The sequence below is a fragment of the Prionailurus viverrinus genome, chromosome A3 (assembly GCF_022837055.1).
Source record: "Prionailurus viverrinus isolate Anna chromosome A3, UM_Priviv_1.0, whole genome shotgun sequence".
In the NCBI taxonomy this organism is placed as follows: Eukaryota; Metazoa; Chordata; class Mammalia; order Carnivora; family Felidae; genus Prionailurus; species Prionailurus viverrinus.
In genome coordinates this window covers 45,751,537-45,772,222 of record NC_062563.1, presented here as the reverse complement: position 1 = coordinate 45,772,222, position 20,686 = coordinate 45,751,537, and the positions used below count along the sequence as shown (strand labels likewise).

The 20,686-nt window shown below is 39.8% G+C and overlaps 1 protein-coding gene across 5 annotated transcripts in view; it reads left to right on the top strand.

Annotated features, from left to right (window-relative positions):
• RALGAPA2 (Ral GTPase activating protein catalytic subunit alpha 2) overlaps positions 1 to 20,686 on the top strand; it is a 322,390-nt gene that overhangs the window by 37,359 nt on the left and 264,345 nt on the right. For all 5 annotated transcript variants that reach the window (XM_047854052.1, XM_047854051.1, XM_047854050.1 and 2 more), the window contains exon 4: positions 20,162 to 20,219. In XM_047854052.1, coding sequence (XP_047710008.1) covers positions 20,162 to 20,219 — 58 coding nt within the window. The remainder of the gene's footprint in view (positions 1 to 20,161; positions 20,220 to 20,686) is intronic.

Sequence of the window (20,686 nt, the reverse complement as noted above, 5' to 3'; positions counted from 1 at the left end):
TTAAACTCTGTTCCCTGTCTACTTGTTGCTTTAAATGCCTTTTCTCTCTGGCTTCTCTTAAAGTCTTTTTCTTAGTCTTTGGTGTCCTGCAGCTTCGCCACAGAATGTCTACTGGAAGATCTCTTGTCTTGCTTGGTGTCTGTGTGTTTCCTCTATTTCCAGATTCAGATCGTGTATCATTTCTGTAAAATAGCTGCTGTCTCTGATCAAATGTTGACTCTTTTCTGTCCTCCTGGTGTACTTCCCAGGATTCTTATTTAAAACTCTTGCTCTCTCCTCCATGCGTCTCCAGCATGCTTTCACCCTCTTTCCCAGCCTCCTTGTGCTGCATTCCAGGGAGTTTCTTGGTCTCATCTGCTGCTGAACCATTCTATTGTGTTTTAAATCACAATTTTTTTTTTCATGTTTTTACTTAAGTTTGGTGCTCATGTGTGGCTGGTTGCTTTTGATACTTTTGATACTTGTTCCTTTCTAGACCTCTTTTGTTTCTTGAACATTTAACAATGTAACATTTCATATTCTGTATCTGATCATTCCAATATTTAAAGTCTTCAGTTGTCTAAATCTGCTATCTCTCAACATGGCTTCTTTTCTTGCATACTTTTGTGGTAGGATTTTGAAATCAGATTTAATTGAACAATTTAATCTGTTTCAAGCCTGTGTTTTTCTGGAGGGTTTATTTTTCTTTTGCCAGGAGGCTGGGAGTGTTCTTGGTTGGGACCACTTTGGCTCCATTTGAGGATCCTGGTTTATAAATGGAATCTCGAGTTCATTTCCTCAAACTTAAGGTGTGGTGGGAACTGGAGTCTGGAAGGCACAGGGATCCAGAGATCCTGTAGTAGAATTGGCATTAGTTCTCCGGTATCTCAAATTGTTTCTCTTGAGCTTGTGGCTTACAGATCAGGTTTTGGCTGACTTTTCTTCTCTCACCTTCCTTCTTGCTACTTCCTTTCCTTCCATTTTTTAAGTCTTTTGTTAGGTTCCCAGTGTCCTCTAAAGCCCAGATGTGTTTTGAGAATTACATTTGCTGCCACTGATTGCAAATCTAGTTGTCCTGCAGTGAGAAAGCCCATCGGGGACCGTAGTCCTATACCTCCCACAGAGGAGGTTTTAATACCTTCTTGTGTCCAAAAATTCTAGATTAGGGTGGGTGTTATTACAGATACATTACTGTCTACAGAGGATTAGTTGCCTATATAATAGAACAAATATATGTTATTCAAAGCTCCATAAAAGTTTCATTTTGCATAGTAAATATGAATGAATAATGAACTGCATTACTTTTGTTTATGTTCTCTTTCTGTCTCTGGCTATAGAAGGTAGGTTGTAATTTGTATGGTTCATTCTGAGAATTAAGTAACTTCACTGCTACTTTCTACAAGTTAGTGCCGTATAAAGAGATGGTTTACAAGGATTTGGAGGTAAATACGTATCAAGGTGTAAATAACTGGGAAAGGCTTCCTTTAAAAAAGGTGGAATTATTAAGACATGTTAAATCACAGAAGGGATATTGTGTAAAGACAGTCTATAAATACGAAGTGGATTGGAAGAAAGCACAGAGGTGAGAGAGAGTTCAGAAGGCTCAGAAGGAGAGTATGCAGGGAGACCTGCTGCCTGCCTCTGTAAGTCAGGGGCAATCTGGAAGGGAACCTTTGGAAAGGAAGCAGTAGTGTTTGCATGTAATGAGCTACTGGAGACATTACAGCACTCTGATGAAGCAAGTGGTGTGCAATCAAGGCTGCTAGCTCAGTTGAAGTCGTGGTTTCAGGCAGCAAGCACACCTTTCCATCTGCCTTTATCTCCAGTGGGAGGACTTGTACTGTTTGAAGTTGACCTCCAGACACCTTTGCCTGTGGCTACAAATCTGTGCATCACTTAGAGTTTCTGTGGTTGCTGGTTCATGGGGATGTCTGTCTTTTTTTTTTTTTTTTCTACTGAGATTCACTTGTTAATTTTACTCTTTTTTTAAAAAAATATATTTCATCGATCATTGTCATGTGTTTCAAATGGGAGTGGGGATGATAGTGTGGGACCCCATCAAATGAATTTACATTGCCATCTTGATGAGAATATAAGTGTTTTACATGGCCATCCTGTGTCATTCCTTCCTGTTGAAGTGGGTTCTGTCTTCCCAGTTTTTGTCAGTGGAAGAATGGGGCCTTTATTATGTTGGGTGACTTGGCCAAGATTGCACATCTATCAAATGGCACATAGGGATTTAACCTCTGGTCTGACTGTAGAACCCATTTTCTTAAGGTGCCATGCCACCTTCCATGTAAGAATTTCAATATTCTCCTGCTTCTGAAGCTGTATCTTACAGGCCATGTAAACCAGTATGTATCTATTCTTGTATAATTCATTTATTATGCACATTTATTGGATACCAGCTATGTTCCAGGCACATTGCTAGGTGCTGGAGATGTGCCAGTGGGTAAGTTAGACAGAACCCCCTGCCTCATTGAGCATATGTTACATTTCATATTAACTGAAGCGTCCACTGGTAACAATGGATTTATGCCAGAGCTCCAGTAATGACTTTCTGAGTCACAGAAAATTCTGAATGGCCCCTTGTAGAAGTGATACTTTGGTGGTAGCCCTTGAGGTAGCTACTTGCATAGGGGAAAAGGAGGGCTGGGATAGAAATGTAAGGTACATGATAAATGGGCTTCAAGGCCAAATAATTCACCTGACTTTGAGAACCTTTTGGATTCAGTACTTGAGAGGCTGTTTTAATGGTACATGGAATTTGTTTTAATCAGGTATGGTAAGACAGACACACAGACATGAAAATGATTGCCATGAAGGAAGAAATTTTTATTGTACTCACAGGAGTACAACAGAAACAGGAGTCATCGCATGTTAGCAGGACTATGAAGAGAAGCCACAGAGAGCATACAGAGAGCAGGCAGGGGGGGATCTGAGGTGGGGAGCCTTTATTGTGGGAAGGAAGGAATGGGTAAGGCAAGGTAAGCAAGCTAAACAAGTTTAGGATTGGATAGTTTGGATAATTTTGGCAGGCTCTGGGCTGTAGAGGTGGTCCCTAGGTGTCCAGTACCTAATCCCCTGGTGATTTTAAGAGGAGGATAGTGTCCCAAGTGTGAGAGCCCATAAGAGGAGGTGGTTGCAGGAGTGGATTTGGGATTTGTTGGTTTGCCTGTCAGAGGCATGTGGGCAAGCCCCAGATGTCAGAGCATCAAGAATACAGAAAATAAGAAAATAGAGTTAATACAGAGATGTTGTTTTGAGTTGTCTGCCATATTGTATGCCATTAGTACAGAAATGCAGTAGTTTGGAGTTACTTATATATGGTTAAGAAAATTCTAGAATTTGATAGCAAGGTATTTCCTCACCCCCGTACCCACACCCCAATTAAAATATACATTGACAGAAGGCATTTAATTTCAAAGCTTATAAATGTTCTGGCCTCAGAATGCTGCTCATTTATCTATCTTTCAAGTAATTACAGAGTTAGCAATCACAGATGTACAGAACATTTGACTTCTAGATTCCTTATTTTTACATTTATCCAAATTACCCCACCAGATTAAGTAAGTCCTGTTTTTTTCTTCCTAGAGACCTGAACAGTTTCTTTATAACCTGTAAAGTGTGGCATGAGCTGGGCTAACATTTCGAGCCTCTCCAGGGTCCCTGTGTGGCTTTCTTTCACCGGTCATTGGGGATGTTGTTCTGCGAAGGTGCTCTCTCACACACATACTGCTTTGCTTACTGCTCCTTTACCTCTTTTTGCGTAATTTTACTTCTGGCCTCCTGGTTTATGCAATTCTGCTTTCAGGGACTGCCCTTTCCTCTCCTTGTCATCTGGCCCATACTTTCAGGCTCCGTTCAGACCCACTGATTTCTTCTGGCAACTCTAGCTAGAGGTGCCCGTTTTTTTTTCTGTGAACTTGTATAAATATGCTCCGGCTAGTTACCATTTCATTATAGCCAGGTGTTCTTAGTTTTCCCTGAAGGTGGCTGTGTCTTAGCTTCCTAATGAGACTATAAAGTCCCTGAGGCCAGCAACCATTCCATACAATCCTTTGTATTCTCCCTCCTATGCACCCCCTGCCCCGATTTGCACCTGTTTATATTTAGTGTTGGATTAAAGCTTCTTGAAGTCGCATCTTATTTCCCATGGGGTTATTTGTGATTTTTATGTTAAAGACATTTTCCTTCCTCACCTAAATCTCTCTCTGGATAAAAGAAATAGGAAGAAGGTCTCTTTAGATCAGGCCTTGACGCTAACAAGCTGTGTGGCTTTGAGTTGGGTACTCGCCCTTTCCTTACCTGGGCTTTCTTGTATGTGATGTGAAGGAGAGGTACTGGATAGCTCTGGGGTCTGTCTCTTCCAGCCCTAACAACCCATGACACTACAGATCAGGAAGTTCACGGGTAAGTCTTTTAGCATGAAATTTAATTTCACGCTTTCATTTAGTTTTAAATATTAAATTGACTTGACTCTGACTAGCCTTTGCAGATCTAAACACCTCAGTTGCTTTTTCTCTAGGGCAACTCTGTTCAATAGAACTTTCTGTGATCATGGGAAGATTCTGTATCTGTACTACCCAGTTAGGTAACCATGAGCTACATGGGCTGGTTAGTGCCTCAAATGTGGATGCTGTGACTGAAATTTTAATTATAAATAATTTCATTTTATTTAAATTTTAGAATAGCCACCTGTGGCTAGTGGCTACTGATTGGACAGAGAAGCTCAATAGTCTTCCCACAGAGCTTTGGTACCTCATTTGAAAGACTTACATCTTTTTGTTAAATGCTTGGTTAAATCCTCAGCATGTTGCACATTGTGTTGCAGGGGACTTAACTTAAGGTTTAGGGTTTTACTGAAATGGTTTCCCTGGGCTTCTCAGGCAGAGTTACCAAAGTGCCGGGGGAGATTATGCCTTTTCCTCCTCCAGTTGGAGAAGCATGGCTCCAGTGTGGTCTTATGCAAACACAAAATTGAAAAGCCACACACAGATTCATTCTACTCTTTCTATGTTTGTTTTTAGCTGAAAATAAGACTTCAAATAATGGCCAAATTAAGTACTACTTTATCTCCCCATCACACCCCCTGCCTTCCCTGCACCCACTTCTCTCCCCACAGTATCAAAAAAACACTTATGGTGTCAGTTCAAGGTATGTATGCTGTTTCTCCTTCTCCCTTCCTTTGGTGGGGGAGATTCAGGTTGGAGAGGCATGGGCACTAGAGACAAACAATAGCAGATGAGCTACCCAGAGAATGTAGATGATCTGTGGGCTTCTTCAAGGGCAGTCAGAGGAACAGGAATATAACTATGGTCACTAGTGTTTGTTTTTTCTTTACTATTGAAGATGAAGTTGGCTTGTTTGAAATTTACTGTAGATTTCCTACCTACCATCTCCCTTCCCTTCCTGTGTGGAGGTAATGCTGGATTGGAGGCAGGACGTGCTTGTAGAGTCATGCTGGCTATAGTTATGTTTGGGAGTCATAACTGACCGGTGGTAAATCCAGGGCTGTGGTGGAAGCTGTCTTACTTTAATGGAATTCAACACTGGGTGTTCTTTATTGTTCCAACTGAGCTTATATAGATAGTGGGTTTAGCCTCTAATTCTTTTCCTCAAAATAGGGAGAAAGGATTTTACTAGCTTTTCTGATAATAATAACACAACTAGATCCATTGTGGTGCCCAGAGTCGTGTAAAAGAAGGTGAAATGAGTGGCTGGTTTTCCCCTCTGTGTAGTTACTTTGTATTTGCCATCAGTAATTGGAGCTTTCATTTTATTTCCAATACATATGGAAATTGTAACTTTTCACACGTTAATAGCATCTCTCTACCTCAGATATTAATAATGGAGAAGAGGGGCACCTGGGTGACTCAGTCGGTTGAGCTTCCGACTTCGGCTCAGGTCATGATCTCCCGGTCTGTGAGTTTGAGCCCCATGTCGGGCTCTGTGCTGACAGCTCAGAGCCTGGAGCCTGCTTTGGATTCTGTTGTCCCTCTCTCTCTGCCCCTCCCCCACTCATGCTCTGTCTCTCTCTGTCTCAGAAATAAATAAACATAAAAAAAAATAATGGAGAAGAATTTCCTGAAGAAAAACTAGAATTATGAATACAATGGGATTACAAACAGTTCTGAGATGTTTGTTTCCATTTCTCCCCTCCCTCCCACCTCACTTTCCTTCCCCCACCTTCTTGGTCCTTTCTTTTGTGGAACTGTATATCTTTTATAACTCTTTGCTGATGAAAACGAATCAGAAGCTCCTGCAGAGGTACAGTGGAAAAGCTTGGGCCAAGTCATAGACCAACACATCCAGGGCCGGTATCCAGCAGGATTCCATCACAATCCTTTTGCTTTCTTTATACAATGGCTAATGCCATTTGTTACGAGCAAATAACACAGAGCAAGACAGCACAACTGTAGTTTTGCAACTAACCAGTTTCCCCATTCCCTGCTTCCCTTTGCTTGATTCATCATTACTTATTTCAGATTGTCCAGTGTGCAAGCATACTTCAATGCTACTCCCTCCTTCTCATGTTGAGGTGAAGGACTTCCTTCCATAAACCTCTCAGGTTATTGCCTTTTATTTTTTCCATAAGGACTACTTTACTGATATTGAGTGGAGGAGGGACAAGAAGAAATAAAATGAGCAAGAAAGACAGATTCTTCTTAAATCCTTTGAATTTAAGTTCTTATTGAGGATTTCAAATATTTGGATGCTTCCATGGATTTTTTTTTTCTTTTAAAAGAATGATGCCAACTTTGAATGCAGCTCCTGGGTCACTGCCATAATTCTAAATGACTGATTGGAACTGGAAAAACAAACAAACAAATTCAGTATAAGTTCATGTTTCCTGGAGAACATTTTAAAAAGAACTGAGCGGATAGAGACACCCATCTCCCACCCCAAAGCTACCTGCTTTCCAGCTGACAAACAAAATCAGCACCACTGGTTATCCTGAGCAGAATGTCATGTCACTTTTATGACATCAGGGGTATATTTTAATGTGTTATATATATTTTAAATGATAATACATGTAGGTGTGTAATTGTTCTGGCTTGTTAACGTTAGTCATACTTGTTTTTATTAACGTTGAGCCCTTGGTTGGGAACAGCTCCGGATGAGAGCAGTATTGTTACAGCATAGTGTGATCTGCTTCACAATATTCCTTGAGGCCCCCCTGCAGGGATCACATTACAGAAGAGGCCTGGATGGCCAGTTGTGCCTTTTCTCATTTGTCTCACGTGTTGCTGGTAGTGATGCATTAGCTCAGAAATCACTCCTCAGCTCTGTGCCCTATAATGGATACTGGGGGAATAATAATTAACATACAGCCCAGGCCTTTCATTCCTATAGCCTCTGGTTATACTGGTGTCTGCTTTGAATCATGAGATGTTTATGATCTCTGCAAATGGGAAGATGCAAACAAAATATAAACATACATATAAAGTCCCTTGTGGAGATTCTTGAGGTTAAAATTTGATTATTTTATTACAGCATGGTAATAATTTGAATTGGACTGCAAGTGTCTAAGTTGAAAGCCATTTTCAGTGGATGTTTTAACTTCTGAATTTAATATTTAAGACTACAGTTTTCCTTACGCCTTGAGACTTACAGGTGAGAAACTTGGGGTTGACCCAACAGGATATACTGAATTACTCAATTCACCTTGGGGAAGGGAAACTGGAGACATGTTTGTGGAAGTCTGAAATTACATTCTGGTGATTATCTGTTGCAATCCAGATGCCCTGAGTTTCCTGGCCTCTCTCACATAGTGTGCTGCTGGACTCATTGGTAACTGATACCCTCAGAAACAGGTCCCCTGGAAGGCAGCACTAGCAAATGCTTCCAAGAACCTTTTAAGGGCAGATAGTAGAAACAGCATCAGGGCTAAATATATGGAAAATTCACAATAGAACTCCAGCGTGTTGTACTTATTGTTAGAACAGCAGAAGATATATAAAGACCTTTTTCTCTCCCTTTAGATTGATTGGAATTAATGTGTTAACATAATTTGAATGAGTTGGTTTCTTTTTTATAAATTTAGGAGAGAGTTGTACAAACACATGCTGTGAATTTTCTGTCTTGTTTTGTTTGGATATGTGGTGTGGCAGCTATTGTAGAGTGACACCTAGTGTTTGATGTGCTTGTGACACTGGACAGGTTGAAAGGGGAATCTGCCTGGAAGTGGGCCATGCACCAGCTGTTCTTGGGCATTCACTGAGTGAACTTGTTGGAGTGGCCAGTCCTGAGCTGACTGCAGGTCTGCGACACTTTCTAATTGTGTTGAGACAAGCTTTTAAAATTCTTTAAGTTTTGGGGATGGCAGAAACCACAAGGTGGCATCTCACTGAGGCTTTGTTAATTCTCTACTCATAACTTACCTCTAAACTCTTTGGAAGTGATTTTTTTTTTTTCATCTTATGAAAATATGACACAGCCAACCAGCTGTGCTGGTACCAAAATCAAAGAGACCTGGAAAGTTCAGTTTTTAGCCAGAAAATAGAATCTTATATGAACTGAAGAAAAGTATGGAGTAATTGTTTGTGACTGAGATCTCCCATGTAAGATCCTTGTGTGAAAGGAAGACTCCTTTAGAATCTGTTTTAGTGAGTGCTTCACTCAGAGCAAAACTATATATTGTGGGTAGAATTATATGCTACTTTTTTTTTTTTTTCGAGAGAGCATATAATCAGGGTTGGGGCAGAGAGAGAAAGAATCTCAAGCCAGCTCTGCGCCATCAGCATGGAGCTTGACATGGGGCTCAAACTCACAAACTGTGAGATTATGACCTGAGCCGACATCCAAAGTCAGATGCTTAACTGACTGAGCCACCCAGTGCTGCTATATGGTACTAATTTGGGGATTTGTGAAAGTCTCTGGATATTCTCTCATTAAAAGCAAAGAGTCTAGTGCAATTTGGTTTTCTTTAAAAAGATATTAGACCTTTGCATGATCTTAAACAAAGTAAAAAAAAAAAATAACCTCTTAACAATCTATCAAGTGCCTACACTTCTAAGTTTTTGAATTTGCATTTTCAGTACTCGATGAAAATGCTTTCCTATTGGTAGCTGTCTATTTTGATCAATATCAGTAATACTTTTCTTTACTCCATGGTTCTGTACATCTCATGCTGGTGCTCTTGAATACCCTCTTTTTCCTATAACTACTTCAGCCTTTGTTCAGAGTTTCAATCTTCCCTCCTACTTGAGTATCCTGGTTAACTAACTAGTCTTTTGGTCTATGATCTCTTCCCCTTGTGTCTCCCTCTCACACCTGGAATGTTTTTTGTGTAATGTAATTCTGGTTCCCTTGGCCTTTAAGATGAAGTTTGAACTCCCCTGATGTTCACGGCCCTTCCTGATCTGGCCTCTACCTCTCTCCATTCCTTGTTACTCGCCTTACTTTTGTTCCCACTGGCAACAAAGCAGCAGGGTTTGCTTTTGTTTTTGCTTTTGCTTTTGTTTTTGTTTTTGTTTTTGTTTTTTCCTGCTGTTGCTTAGTCTGCCTAAAAATGCCCTCCACTGCCTGGCGTACTCCTGTGTATCCTTCAGGATTCAGTTCCAAGGGTGATCTCCCTTTGGAAATGTGCCCTGTCTGTACTCACTCCCTTGTGCACATACTGACATCCCTGATGTTCTTGCCTTTACCCTTTAGGGCTGTCACTTTTTGAGCAGGAACAGTTTCCTATATCGCTTTATTTCTGATCCCTCACATGGTACCTGGCACAAAAGGGGCACTTAAGAATACTTACTAATGAGTCAAATAAATGTTTGATGTAGAAGGTATTTGTTTTAATTACCTGCACTGATTTGCAGTGCTTGGAGATGTTTTCGTTCTTACAAAACTTACTTTAAAAAAAATTGATTTCTTCCTAAAATCACCTTTTTTCAACCTTTTGAGTTTAAAATTTAGAAGTGTTTTTTTTGTAGGCATACCTATACAGATTTGCCTCTTTCAGCTTTGACCAGTTTTTGTTCTACAGCATTCACGTTGTTGATAATCTTTAGTCTATAATTATATGGGTTTTTTTTTTAACCTGAGTGTTGCCAAAAGAATGTTTTAAAATCCCTCAAGTACTTGCAATTTTTTTTAAGTTTAAACTCTCAAAGGTGGGCTTGCAATGCATTGAGTTTGCTTGTGACTTGTGCAACTCCTACTTTGATGGTTTTATTCACATGGCTTAGAAAAATAACTTTTAGTAAATTTTCATGAATGTTAGAATCTATGAAGTGATTCTACAGACTTGCCTCTCTGCATCTATCTATGAAACAACTCTTAACTATATTCAAAGATGTTGTATTGCACTGTATTGCCTGTTATATCTTACAAAGATAGAGTGCATTAAAATCTCCTATTATAAGTGTATTAAATATCTCAGTTTCTGCATTTGTTTTATTTTCATGCTATGTTATTGGTTGCGTAAAGGTTCATATTATCCTTAAATTGTGAATTACACTTTTAATCTATTTGAAATGATTCCCTTTGTCCCCCTTAAAGCCTTTTCACTTGATATTGATACTGGTTTGCTGTGTGTTTGTACCTATGCATGCCTGATATGTTGTTTTTTGTATTTTATTCTTTTTTTTTTTTAATTTTTTTTCAACGTTTATTTATTTTTGGGACAGAGAGAGACAGAGCATGAACAGGGGAGGGGCAGAGAGAGAGGGAGACACAGAATCGGAAACAGGCTCCAGGCTCTGAGCCATCAGCCCAGAGCCCGACGCGGGGCTCGAACTCACGGACCGTGAGATCGTGGCCTGGCTGAAGTCGGACGCTTAACCGACTGCGCCACCCAGGCACCCCTGTATTTTATTCTTAATCTTTCTGTGTTTGAAAGCCAGTTCTGATTGACTTGGTCTTTGGTAGAGGAATTTAACCCGTTTGTATTTATGATATTTTTGTGTGTGTGATAATCAGCATTTTTGGTTTTTCTTCTACTTTTGTTTTTTGGGAAAGAGGTCACTTTCACTTCATGGAATATACTTTGTGATTATAAAATATACTTTCTATTTTCTGTCATTCTAATAATTATCCTTAAATTAATAAAATAGTATTAAAACTTTCTTTCTTGTAATTATTCATATTAATAAAAAAACCAGTATTTGATGATAGCCCCCTGCTTTTACTTTAACCACATATATCTTTTGTACTTCTCACTTATCAGCTATTTTAAGTATTTTGTATCCAGATTTTTTTAATATATAATATTTTTAGAATGTTATTTCTCTTATGTTAATCATTTTGAGGATTTACTCTACTTTTCATAACCATATTAACTCCAATTATATAAATATAGCTCACTGTCACAGTGTTTATACCCCTGCATCTTTGTTTTTGGATTGTTTAATCTCTGTATTTGCTGGAATGTGAATTTTCTAGAATGTGAATTTTCTTAGTATGTTGAAGAGGGGATATGCAGCTGGTATACTTCCAGCTCTATAATATTTTTTCTTCTAGCTTCAAACATATATAGCTGTATATATACTTTCCAAATTGTACTCTTTTTTTTTCCTCAAAACTCTGGATTTGTTTGCTTTTTAAAATAGCTATAGTTTGTTTACTCTAACTATCTTTTACCATGGCACCTGGTCTACTTTGGGGCTTCTGTTCTCCATATGGGTGTATATTCTGGGGTGCATTCTACTTGCTTTGGCCTACAATGAGCCATGGACTGCACTGTCTTCTGGAGTTAATGTTGCAGAGAAAAAGACTGAGATTAGCCCGACTTTTGTTCCTCTGTGGATATTCTGATTTTTTGGATTTGTGTAGGAATTTTAGTTATATATTGAATTTACAACTTTAAATGTGCTCTGTCTAGCTGTTTCTCTCTGTTCAACCTATTTAGTTCCTGGGAGGCCTTGTGATACAGAGGGTTGCAGTGGGGGTCTCTGTGGCAGACTCTAGATTCATGCTTTCCGTATTTTCATCTTCATGTAATATTTCCTCATTTCAGAATGTTACTTATTTGTGTGTCATCGTTTTCTTTATTTTCCTAGGTCTTAAAAAAAAATTCAGGGTCCTCTTGGATCTTTTAAGAACATGAGTCAGAAATTCTAAAAAAAATTACCCTGTTTCAGAAAATCTCTTTCAGAAGGAGGAGTTTCCATATTTCTGTAGGATGGTCTCCTCCTTCGTTGCATATTCTGGTGTGTTCTGCCCTCACAGGAGGGGCACCACCTCCATCCCACATGATTCCGTGCAGGTTCATCTGTGCTTTAAGCAGCAATTCCTCTAAGTGTTTTGCTTGTTAGATAGGCTCCTTTACCCTTTCTGGGTTTTAATTGCTTAATGCGGTTGTCAACATTTTAATATTGGTTGAATTCTAAAATACAGGAGAGAGAAATTAGATGTCCCTCCCTTTTTATTACATCCCATATTTCCTTCAGGGGTCTTTGTCTTGTATTTTAGTCTCTCTTTTGAAATATTTTTATTCATTTTCTCCTTAGCTGAGAAAAGTATTGCCTCTCAAGTGATGACCTAATCAAGCATTAAGGTTTCCTATAATGTTTGGAAACACAATTCCATGCTTTGTTATATTTTTTTCTTAATTAAAAAAAATTTTAACGTTTATTTATTTTTGAGAAAGAGAGACGGACAGAGCATCATCAGGGGAGGGGCAGAGAGAGAGGGAAACACAGAATCCGAAGCAGGCTTTAGGCTCTGAGCTGTCAGCACAGAACTTGACATGGGGCTCGAACCCATGAACTGTGAGGTCATGACCTGAGTGGAAGTTAGATGCTCAACCAACTGAGCCACTCAGGCACCCTTTACATTTTTTTAATGTTTATTTATTTTTGAGAGAGAGAGAGAGCAGGAGAGGGGCAGAGAGGGAGAAACAGAATCCGAAACAGGCTGCAGGCTCTGAGCTGTCAGCGCAGAGCCCGACACAGAGCTTCAAACTCACCAACTGCAAGATCATAACCTGAGCCAAAGTCAGATGCTTAACCATCTGAGCCACCCAAGCTCCCCCCATGCTTTCTTGTCTTTATCAAGTGCCTACTTGCGAGGTTCTGTGTTTCTACTGTGTTAGAGTATGAGCACCTTCCTTAAACTAGAACATTTCCTTGTGTCTGCCTGTACACATGAACTAAAATTAGAATTCCCGTTGTCTTGCTCTTTTTTAATTTTTCACTCATCCCTCTCTTTGTGCATGCAGTGCTTATTAGGAAACATGACATGCCAAGTGCTGTTCTTGAGGTTGGGGATACAAGATGGCTAATAGAGGGTCCCTTCTAGCAAGGAATCTAGCACCGAATGGTAGGGTAGGTCCTGTGTTTGTCTAACTGGGAAGCATGCTGGTGAGGGGTGTGGTGAGAGATATGGTTAATGTGGGCCCTTTTGAAGAGGTGATGGTTCACTTCAGTTTTAAAGACTGAAGAGGATGTAACAAGATGGAACTGTGCTTTCCTTGCTCAGTAACAGCATGGCTAGTGATTAGGTAGATAGCGTACTGTTCTGGAAGGGATTGCCATAGAAGGAGAAGGAGAAGGAGAAGGGATTGCTAAAGAAAGCTAACAATGTAGCTCTCTTATATTTAACATTATGCAGTTCCTTATTTTAGCTCATTTCTCTTAAATTTTAGTTCTGAAACAAGTGTTGACACCCAGAGATCAATGTACATATTTTGTCTACACCAGAAAGCTGAGTCATTGTCAGTAAGAGATGCATGGCTAGGCCCATGACAGCTGAAGAATAAGTTGTCCTCTCTGTAGGTCTACCTGGAAGTGACCATGCCACCAGCCTTCTCCTCCCCTCCCATGGGTCCTTCTGAAACCGGACTGTCCTTGTGGCCTGGGCCTCCATGGTATTTCCATTAAAATCACCTGCCCAGATGTCAGAAGTTTTCTTCTCATTTATTACTCAAAAGGTCAAGGAACTAAGACTTATGTTCTTTTAGATAAAACTCCCTATTTTTTCCATAGTTAACACTTCCTTTACTTTGCACCCTTGTGTCATGTGGCTAGTTTCAGGGAGAGTTGCAGCTCATGTTCCCTACTTCTGGACATAACAGGTTTAGTTGGTCATTGTTTTGGTAGATTACCTCACGTGAGTTAGGATGTTATCTTGTCCTCATTCTTCACCGCCCTACCTTTCTAAGTGGAATTGAAATCAAGTGTGAATCTACTGGGATATGTTGCAATCATCTGGTAATAATTTGGGGAAAAAATGTTTCCCATACAAATTAAATGAAGATCAGCAGTTTTAAAGTATACTATAGCATCCTGTATGAACTCCAGCTTACATTTCACATTATTCCTGGTCATGCAGTAGGTTCTGAAGAAAAAAGAACTATGGATAATCAGTTAAAAGAATGACAGATTCCCTGATGTGCTGATCAGTAGTAATACCTAATTTTGATTTCAAGTGTGCTATAATGGATTACCATATAGATGCAGCTGAGCACTGAGCATTAAACAGAGTCATGTGTTTTTCAGAAAAGTAATATTTATTCACACTGTGTGGCTTTCTTGAAATTTTTTTTTATTTTACTCTCCAGTGAAACTACAAACAAGATGTCAATAGCTTATGTGGCATTCACAGTAGTGTAGCTTAGAATATCAGCTGCAGTAGAAATGCCATAATTGCCTCAGTAAAGGTAGGCTTCATCTGGTACTTTCTGAGGGACAGGCTTAGCATTTAGACACAGATGGTCATGTGGGGCTTTATTTTTATTGACTTCAGAGACTTTAATGCATAAAAAATGGTCCTGGCAATATTTGGGTACAAAAAGAAGCATCAGTGTAGGTGATGTTTCAACCTTTGAGTGGTTGTGTAAGATTCTGTCCATTTTGGAATGTTTTTAGTAGCTCAGATTGGGGCATGGTGTTTCATATCCAAACCTTACCGAGTTTATTTTTGAGTGTCTTTAAAGTCCATCCATTTTACAAATCTGAAAACTTTTATCCAGAAGTGGTGATGATGATAGACCTGACCTCAGAACAAGTTGGAGACTACTAGTGGCCTACTGACAGTATCCAACCATCTAGATACACATCATCCCACTGCATTTTTTATTTTCTTTATAGTAAAAAGACATTTTTCTCTATTGCACAGTAAGAAAAGAAACTTAAGGAGATAGGGTAAGTATTTTGGAAAGCTGAAAAGTGTGATTCAGTGCTGAATTTCCTGACTAAAAGTAAAGGTCTGAAGAACAGGCATGCCAAGCATTTGTATAGCCCAATATAAGATCTATCCTGAATCTGTGGAGTAATTTTCTCAGCATCTTCTATACGATGTTTTGAAATCAAGTGGCAGAATGGGATCAGAAGATGATCTCAGAATGCAGCCAGGGCGCCTAGTACCCTTGGCAGAGAATGCACGAGGAAGTAGGACACTGAGTCCTTGCTGTGCCATTCCCTCAGGAAGAGTGAGCTACACAGGAGGAGGCAGAACAAGGACAGGAAGCACTCAATGGACCGAGGCTTTGGTCTGTGTGCGGCAGCAGCCCATTGACGAGAAACAATGCCAGCAGACAGGATGCCCCTGAAATAGGGTTCACTACTCTTAGTACTTCAGCCTCTTAATATGATGAGAATATTCTAATTAATAATTGGAAGATTATTGTGGCTGACAGAGTGATGTGCAGCTCACATCACCCTTCAAGAAAGAATTTGCTACCTAGCTGCAAGGAGTAGGGCCAGCTGGCAGCCCGAGGCTGTAAGTACCTTCAGCTCTCCAACTACAGTCGCTCTCTTCTCATCGTGATGCCCAGCCAGTGACGGAGCAAGGTGGTGGTACAAGGACCTCGCCATTTTCAGGCACACATGGCCCCTCTAATGTGCCATCTTTGCTCTGGAGCTTCTGCTAGGCTGGCAGATACTTTCAGCTCTGTATGGTGGTCTGAGGCTCCCTGCCCCCTCCTACTGCTTCATTTCCCTTGCACAGATGTTACTTTTCCAGTAAACCAGGGCACTGCTAACTCCACCACAGCATTCATCTCCCAGAGAACTCCACCTGCAACGAGTGTTATTCATCTGTTATCAAACATGCTGAATTAGCCTTTGTAATACATTTTTTAAACTTTTTTTCAATGTTTATTATTTTTGAGAGAGACAGAGACAGAAGATGAGTGGGGGGAGGGCAGGGAGAGAGGGAGACACAGAATCTGAAGCAGGCTTCAGGCTCCGAACTGTCAGCACAGAGCCTGACGCAAGGCTTGAACTCACAAACCATGAGATCATGACCTGAGCCGAAGTTGGGACACTTAACTGACTGAGCCACCCAGGCACCCCTGTAATACATTTTTTTAGTGAAGGGAAAGTTTGAGTTTGAACCGTAAAACTAAGATGTAAATGGAGGCCTTCTTTCTCTCTTCCGTCTGGAGACTTGTAGCCCATCCCCAGGTCGTGCTTTTTCTGGGCTATAGAGCTGCTCTTTTGGGTTGGCAATAGACTGCTGAGACCCTGATCTTTATTTTCAGATCCAGAGTTGTTGATTTTCTCACACAAACCTCTTTGCTTGTGATGTTTTCCTATAACTTGTAGACAGCTCTCTGGGTTCTCACTCCTGTCTGTGGCCTTGTCTGTAGCTCCTGGGCATGTTCAGGTTTACATTTTGTTGGTAGGACAGTGTTTGCATGGGTTCTTTTAAAATATTCCGTAGAGAACTGATATATTTACTTCTGATTCCCTTTTAATATAGTGGATCTTAACAGATAACCCAGTTGATACTACTTACTTCCTTTTGTGTATTATTCATCTTATACACACGTTGATATATATTGCAAGGGGAAGACCTGCTTTGATTTTTTCCCCCCAAAGAGCCATTTACTTGCCTTTGCGCAATGTATAGATTGATCCATCCTGCCTGGTGTTTGGTGTCTGGCTGACGAAGGTTATGGGTTCTTCGAGCAACAGATAACGTTGAGTTTACTTGGTTTGATACTGAGGTTATTTTGTTAGGTGGCAATCAGTTTCTTATATTTTCCATCATCCTTAACTTTTTCTGACTAGTTGTGCATATAAATAGTCATAAGTATTTTTAATCTTTAAAATAAATAAATGTGCAAACACTTGGCACATCAAAATTTTCTTTTTTGACCTGTGCACACATGTCTCTAGCTTCTGCTGTACCTTCTTCATCCTTACTGTCTTCAGAGAGCTTCAATGCACTGATGTCTCTAGGGTCTCATCTTCTGTCATTTTAAGCCCTCTCAGAGGGGCCTTATGCATACATATCTTCAGCTGTTGCCTATATTCTGTTACCATCCAAGTCCTGCTTCTGCCTTCCAGACCCATATATATCTAATTGCCTAGAACATCTCCTCTAAGAAGTCTGTTGACACCTCCAATTCCAGGACGTCCAGAACCAAATTGGACATGTTTCAATTCTGGGATTCCTTCTGGATTTGATGTCTTAGATAGGGGTATTGCATACTGAGCCACTAGGAAATCCTTCTTGAGTACTCCATTCACCACAACTACTCTGACTGCCAGCTCAACAGTTTTACCTTCAAATATCATTATTATATGCATCTCCTCTTTATCGTGCTGAGCTTTGTCCAGGCTATTTCATTCCTTCTCTGAAATGCTACCATTGCCTCTTCATTGATGTCTTTGCCTCTCGTCTCAGTCATCTTAAATCCCCCTTCTCCCCCCCCCCCCCCAGCTGGAACTTGTTCAGGGACTGAACCTATTCAGTGCTTCATGAGATCATGGCCTCACCTATCCAGTTCCTTCTCCTCCCATCCTCATCTACCTACTAACCAAGTAGACCCTCTAACTGCTGCTGTTCTTTTCAGGTATCAAGCTGTTTTTGCCTCTTAGCCTTCACACATGCTCTTCCTTCTATTCCTGTTCTCCACTAGGCTAATTTAATTAATCCTACAAGTCTCAGCTCAAGCACCCCTTTTTTCTGGAACCATTCTGTGAAGGTTCTGAGATGAGGTGCTTTCCCCCTCACCTCTACACCTCCTCATACAAACTCCTATTGGGCTTTTTTCTTTTCCTCTTGAATGATATTTTCTTTATCATCTCTCTTGCCCACTAATCACAAAACTCTTAGAAGGAAGAACTAAGTATTTTATAAATATGAACTTATTTTTGCATTTCAGACACCAAGCTTGGTATCAAGTGCATAGATATTTTTCACTAAACGGGATTTGATTGTCCATTGTGTGTGTGTGTGTGTGTGTGTGTGTAAGTGTGTTTGGGAGTATGTCTGCATTAATACAGAATAAAACAGGATATAGGATACACTTTAGAGTTATGCACTTAAGAAATACCAAGTCAACATGTTCTAGAGGAAGTCAAAAGTGGAAATGTAGGAGAGAGCTCGTGTCAGTGATTGTCAGCCATGTGGTCAGCCACATACAGCTTTTAATATATATAATCAGAAATGGTCTTCGATATAGTTTTATAGCATTTTCATCCGTGTAGATGTGTGGTATGAAGAATTTGTAAGAAATACCATAACTAAATATATTTATATTTTTTTATTTATGTTTGTCAGAGTTTGAAAAATTCTTTTAAATCATACAGCTTTTATTCTTTGAGTTTTCTTTACTAAGTTCAGGGTTTAAAAAATGCCCATACATTTTAACGTAAATATCGGTCATCAGTCAATGACATATAAGGAGTACAAAGGTACATTTTATGTTAACGTGAACAAAGGGACAAAGCAAAGGTCAGGATGACCTGTAAAACTCATGGTTTTACAAATAAAATGAATGCAGAATTCTTCTACTGAGTATGTATTGAGCACATGCTGTGTGCCAGCCATGCTCTAGGTGCTGGGTATACTTAAGAGGAAAAGACAGAGGCGTTCTTGCGCTTGCAGGGCTTACACTCTGGTAGAAGAAATACTGCCTTCAAATGAGTGAACTTGAAGAAGACTTCAGTGAGGGATGAGGGCTATGAAGAGGACAGAACGGGCAGTAGAGAAAGCATCAGAGCAGTGGGGAGGGAACCAGGCTCTTCTAGAAGGAACGCCCAGAAAAACCTCTATGGGGAGGTGACGCTTGCAGTGAGAGCCGGATGGTGAGGCGGTGCCATCAGGGCCAGGCTGTGGGTGGAAAAGCATCCAGGCCGAGTGTGAAGTCTGTGCCATTTGGAATCACCTGCGTTTGATGCAAGTTTACCTGTTGTGCCTTCTCTCAGTAGACGTTCTTATACATTTACTGTCGTCACCTGAGAACAAATGATGTGATACATGTATGTTATTGACCCACTTGGAAAGTTAAGATAAGAAAATGAAACAAAACAAAACCCCAGGCAGGTTTAGATGGAGGAGGCAGTTTATTAGCTGCCTGGAAATACACTTATTCGGGAGATCTGGATACAAATTTTTTACCTTCGTCTTTTAAAATGTTAGAATATTAGCTTAGATAACCTAGAAAGAAGATTTTTCATGGTAAAATAGTGATATCTTTCAATAACAAGAAAATGTTTTGACTGTTTTTTTAAATTTCTACATTTCTTAAAAAGGTGGTTGCAAATAAAGTACAAGGAATCTTATGATCCAACAGTAACTTGCCAAAACTTACTTTACAGTGGGGAAAAAAGAAAAAGGTCCTTTGGGGTTTGGGGAGGGATTTGCTTTTATTAGCCAAATACTCTTGTATGTCATAAATTCATTCTTTATCGTACCTTCCAGTGTTTGGGGCGAAGGAGGTGGAAGTCCTGTCTGCAATCTGAAACTTACTCTTAGCTATTAATTTCAAGAAATTCTTGGCAGCAATTTCATTTTGTTATTTCACTGAATGAATGTTCAAGGTCTTCTCTTCTTTGTTGTTCATATTTCTTCCCAACTCTGGTCTGTATCCAGAGACTAGTAATGATAATGCAAACGGGAAATTGAAGGCCAAAAAGCAGAAACCTGGGGCATCTAGCATTTGAGAAATTATTCTTTTAATTCTTAAGCAATGGCTATGATTTAATTAAGATAAAATTATCATTTTAGGTTTTTTTCCCCCCCTTCTTTTCCTTGTTTTCTTTTAGGAAGAATTAAACTTGGGGCAGTGATGTCTTTAAGGTACTCAGGTAAAGAAGGTTGCCTGGGGCAAGTAAGACACTGTCCCATGGGCTACAGGGTCAGGTGTGCTATTTACATTATTATAAATCATTTGTTTTCTTTCTGTTTTCTTTTCTGAACTGTGTATATACTTTTCACACATAGTACTATCATGAAATGTGTAGTTTATGTTCTCTTTATCTTACCAGTTTTTAAATTTGTTTTATAGAAAATACTGCAGTTTCTACCTGAACGAATTTTCTTTCGATGGCATTACCAGAGTATAGGTAAGAACAATTTAAAGATTTTTAAAGTCATATGGATTTTTTTTCCAGTCAAATTTTTAGTAATGTTTTATATAGCTAGCACCATCAAGATTAGGTTATAACAAAGAATGCTAACAAGGATATGTTGGTTAAAAGCAAGACAAGTCCACTCTGGACTTTGGAGGAAAATATAATATCTATCCCTGCTCTAAAAGTGCTATTTAAAAAGAATGGTTCATAGATCTGTAGCATCACCCTCACCTGAGAGCTTATTAGAAAATGCAGAATGTCAGGCCCCAGCCAGACCTGCCAATCACAGTCAGCATTTTTTTTAATGTTTATTTACTTTTGAGAGAGAGACAGCACAAGTGGGGAAAGGGCAGAGAGAGAGGGAGTCAGAGGATCCTGGCAGCAGAGTCTGATGCGGGGCTTGAACCCACAAACTGTGAGATCATGACCGAAGCCAAAGTCGACACTCAACCAGGTCT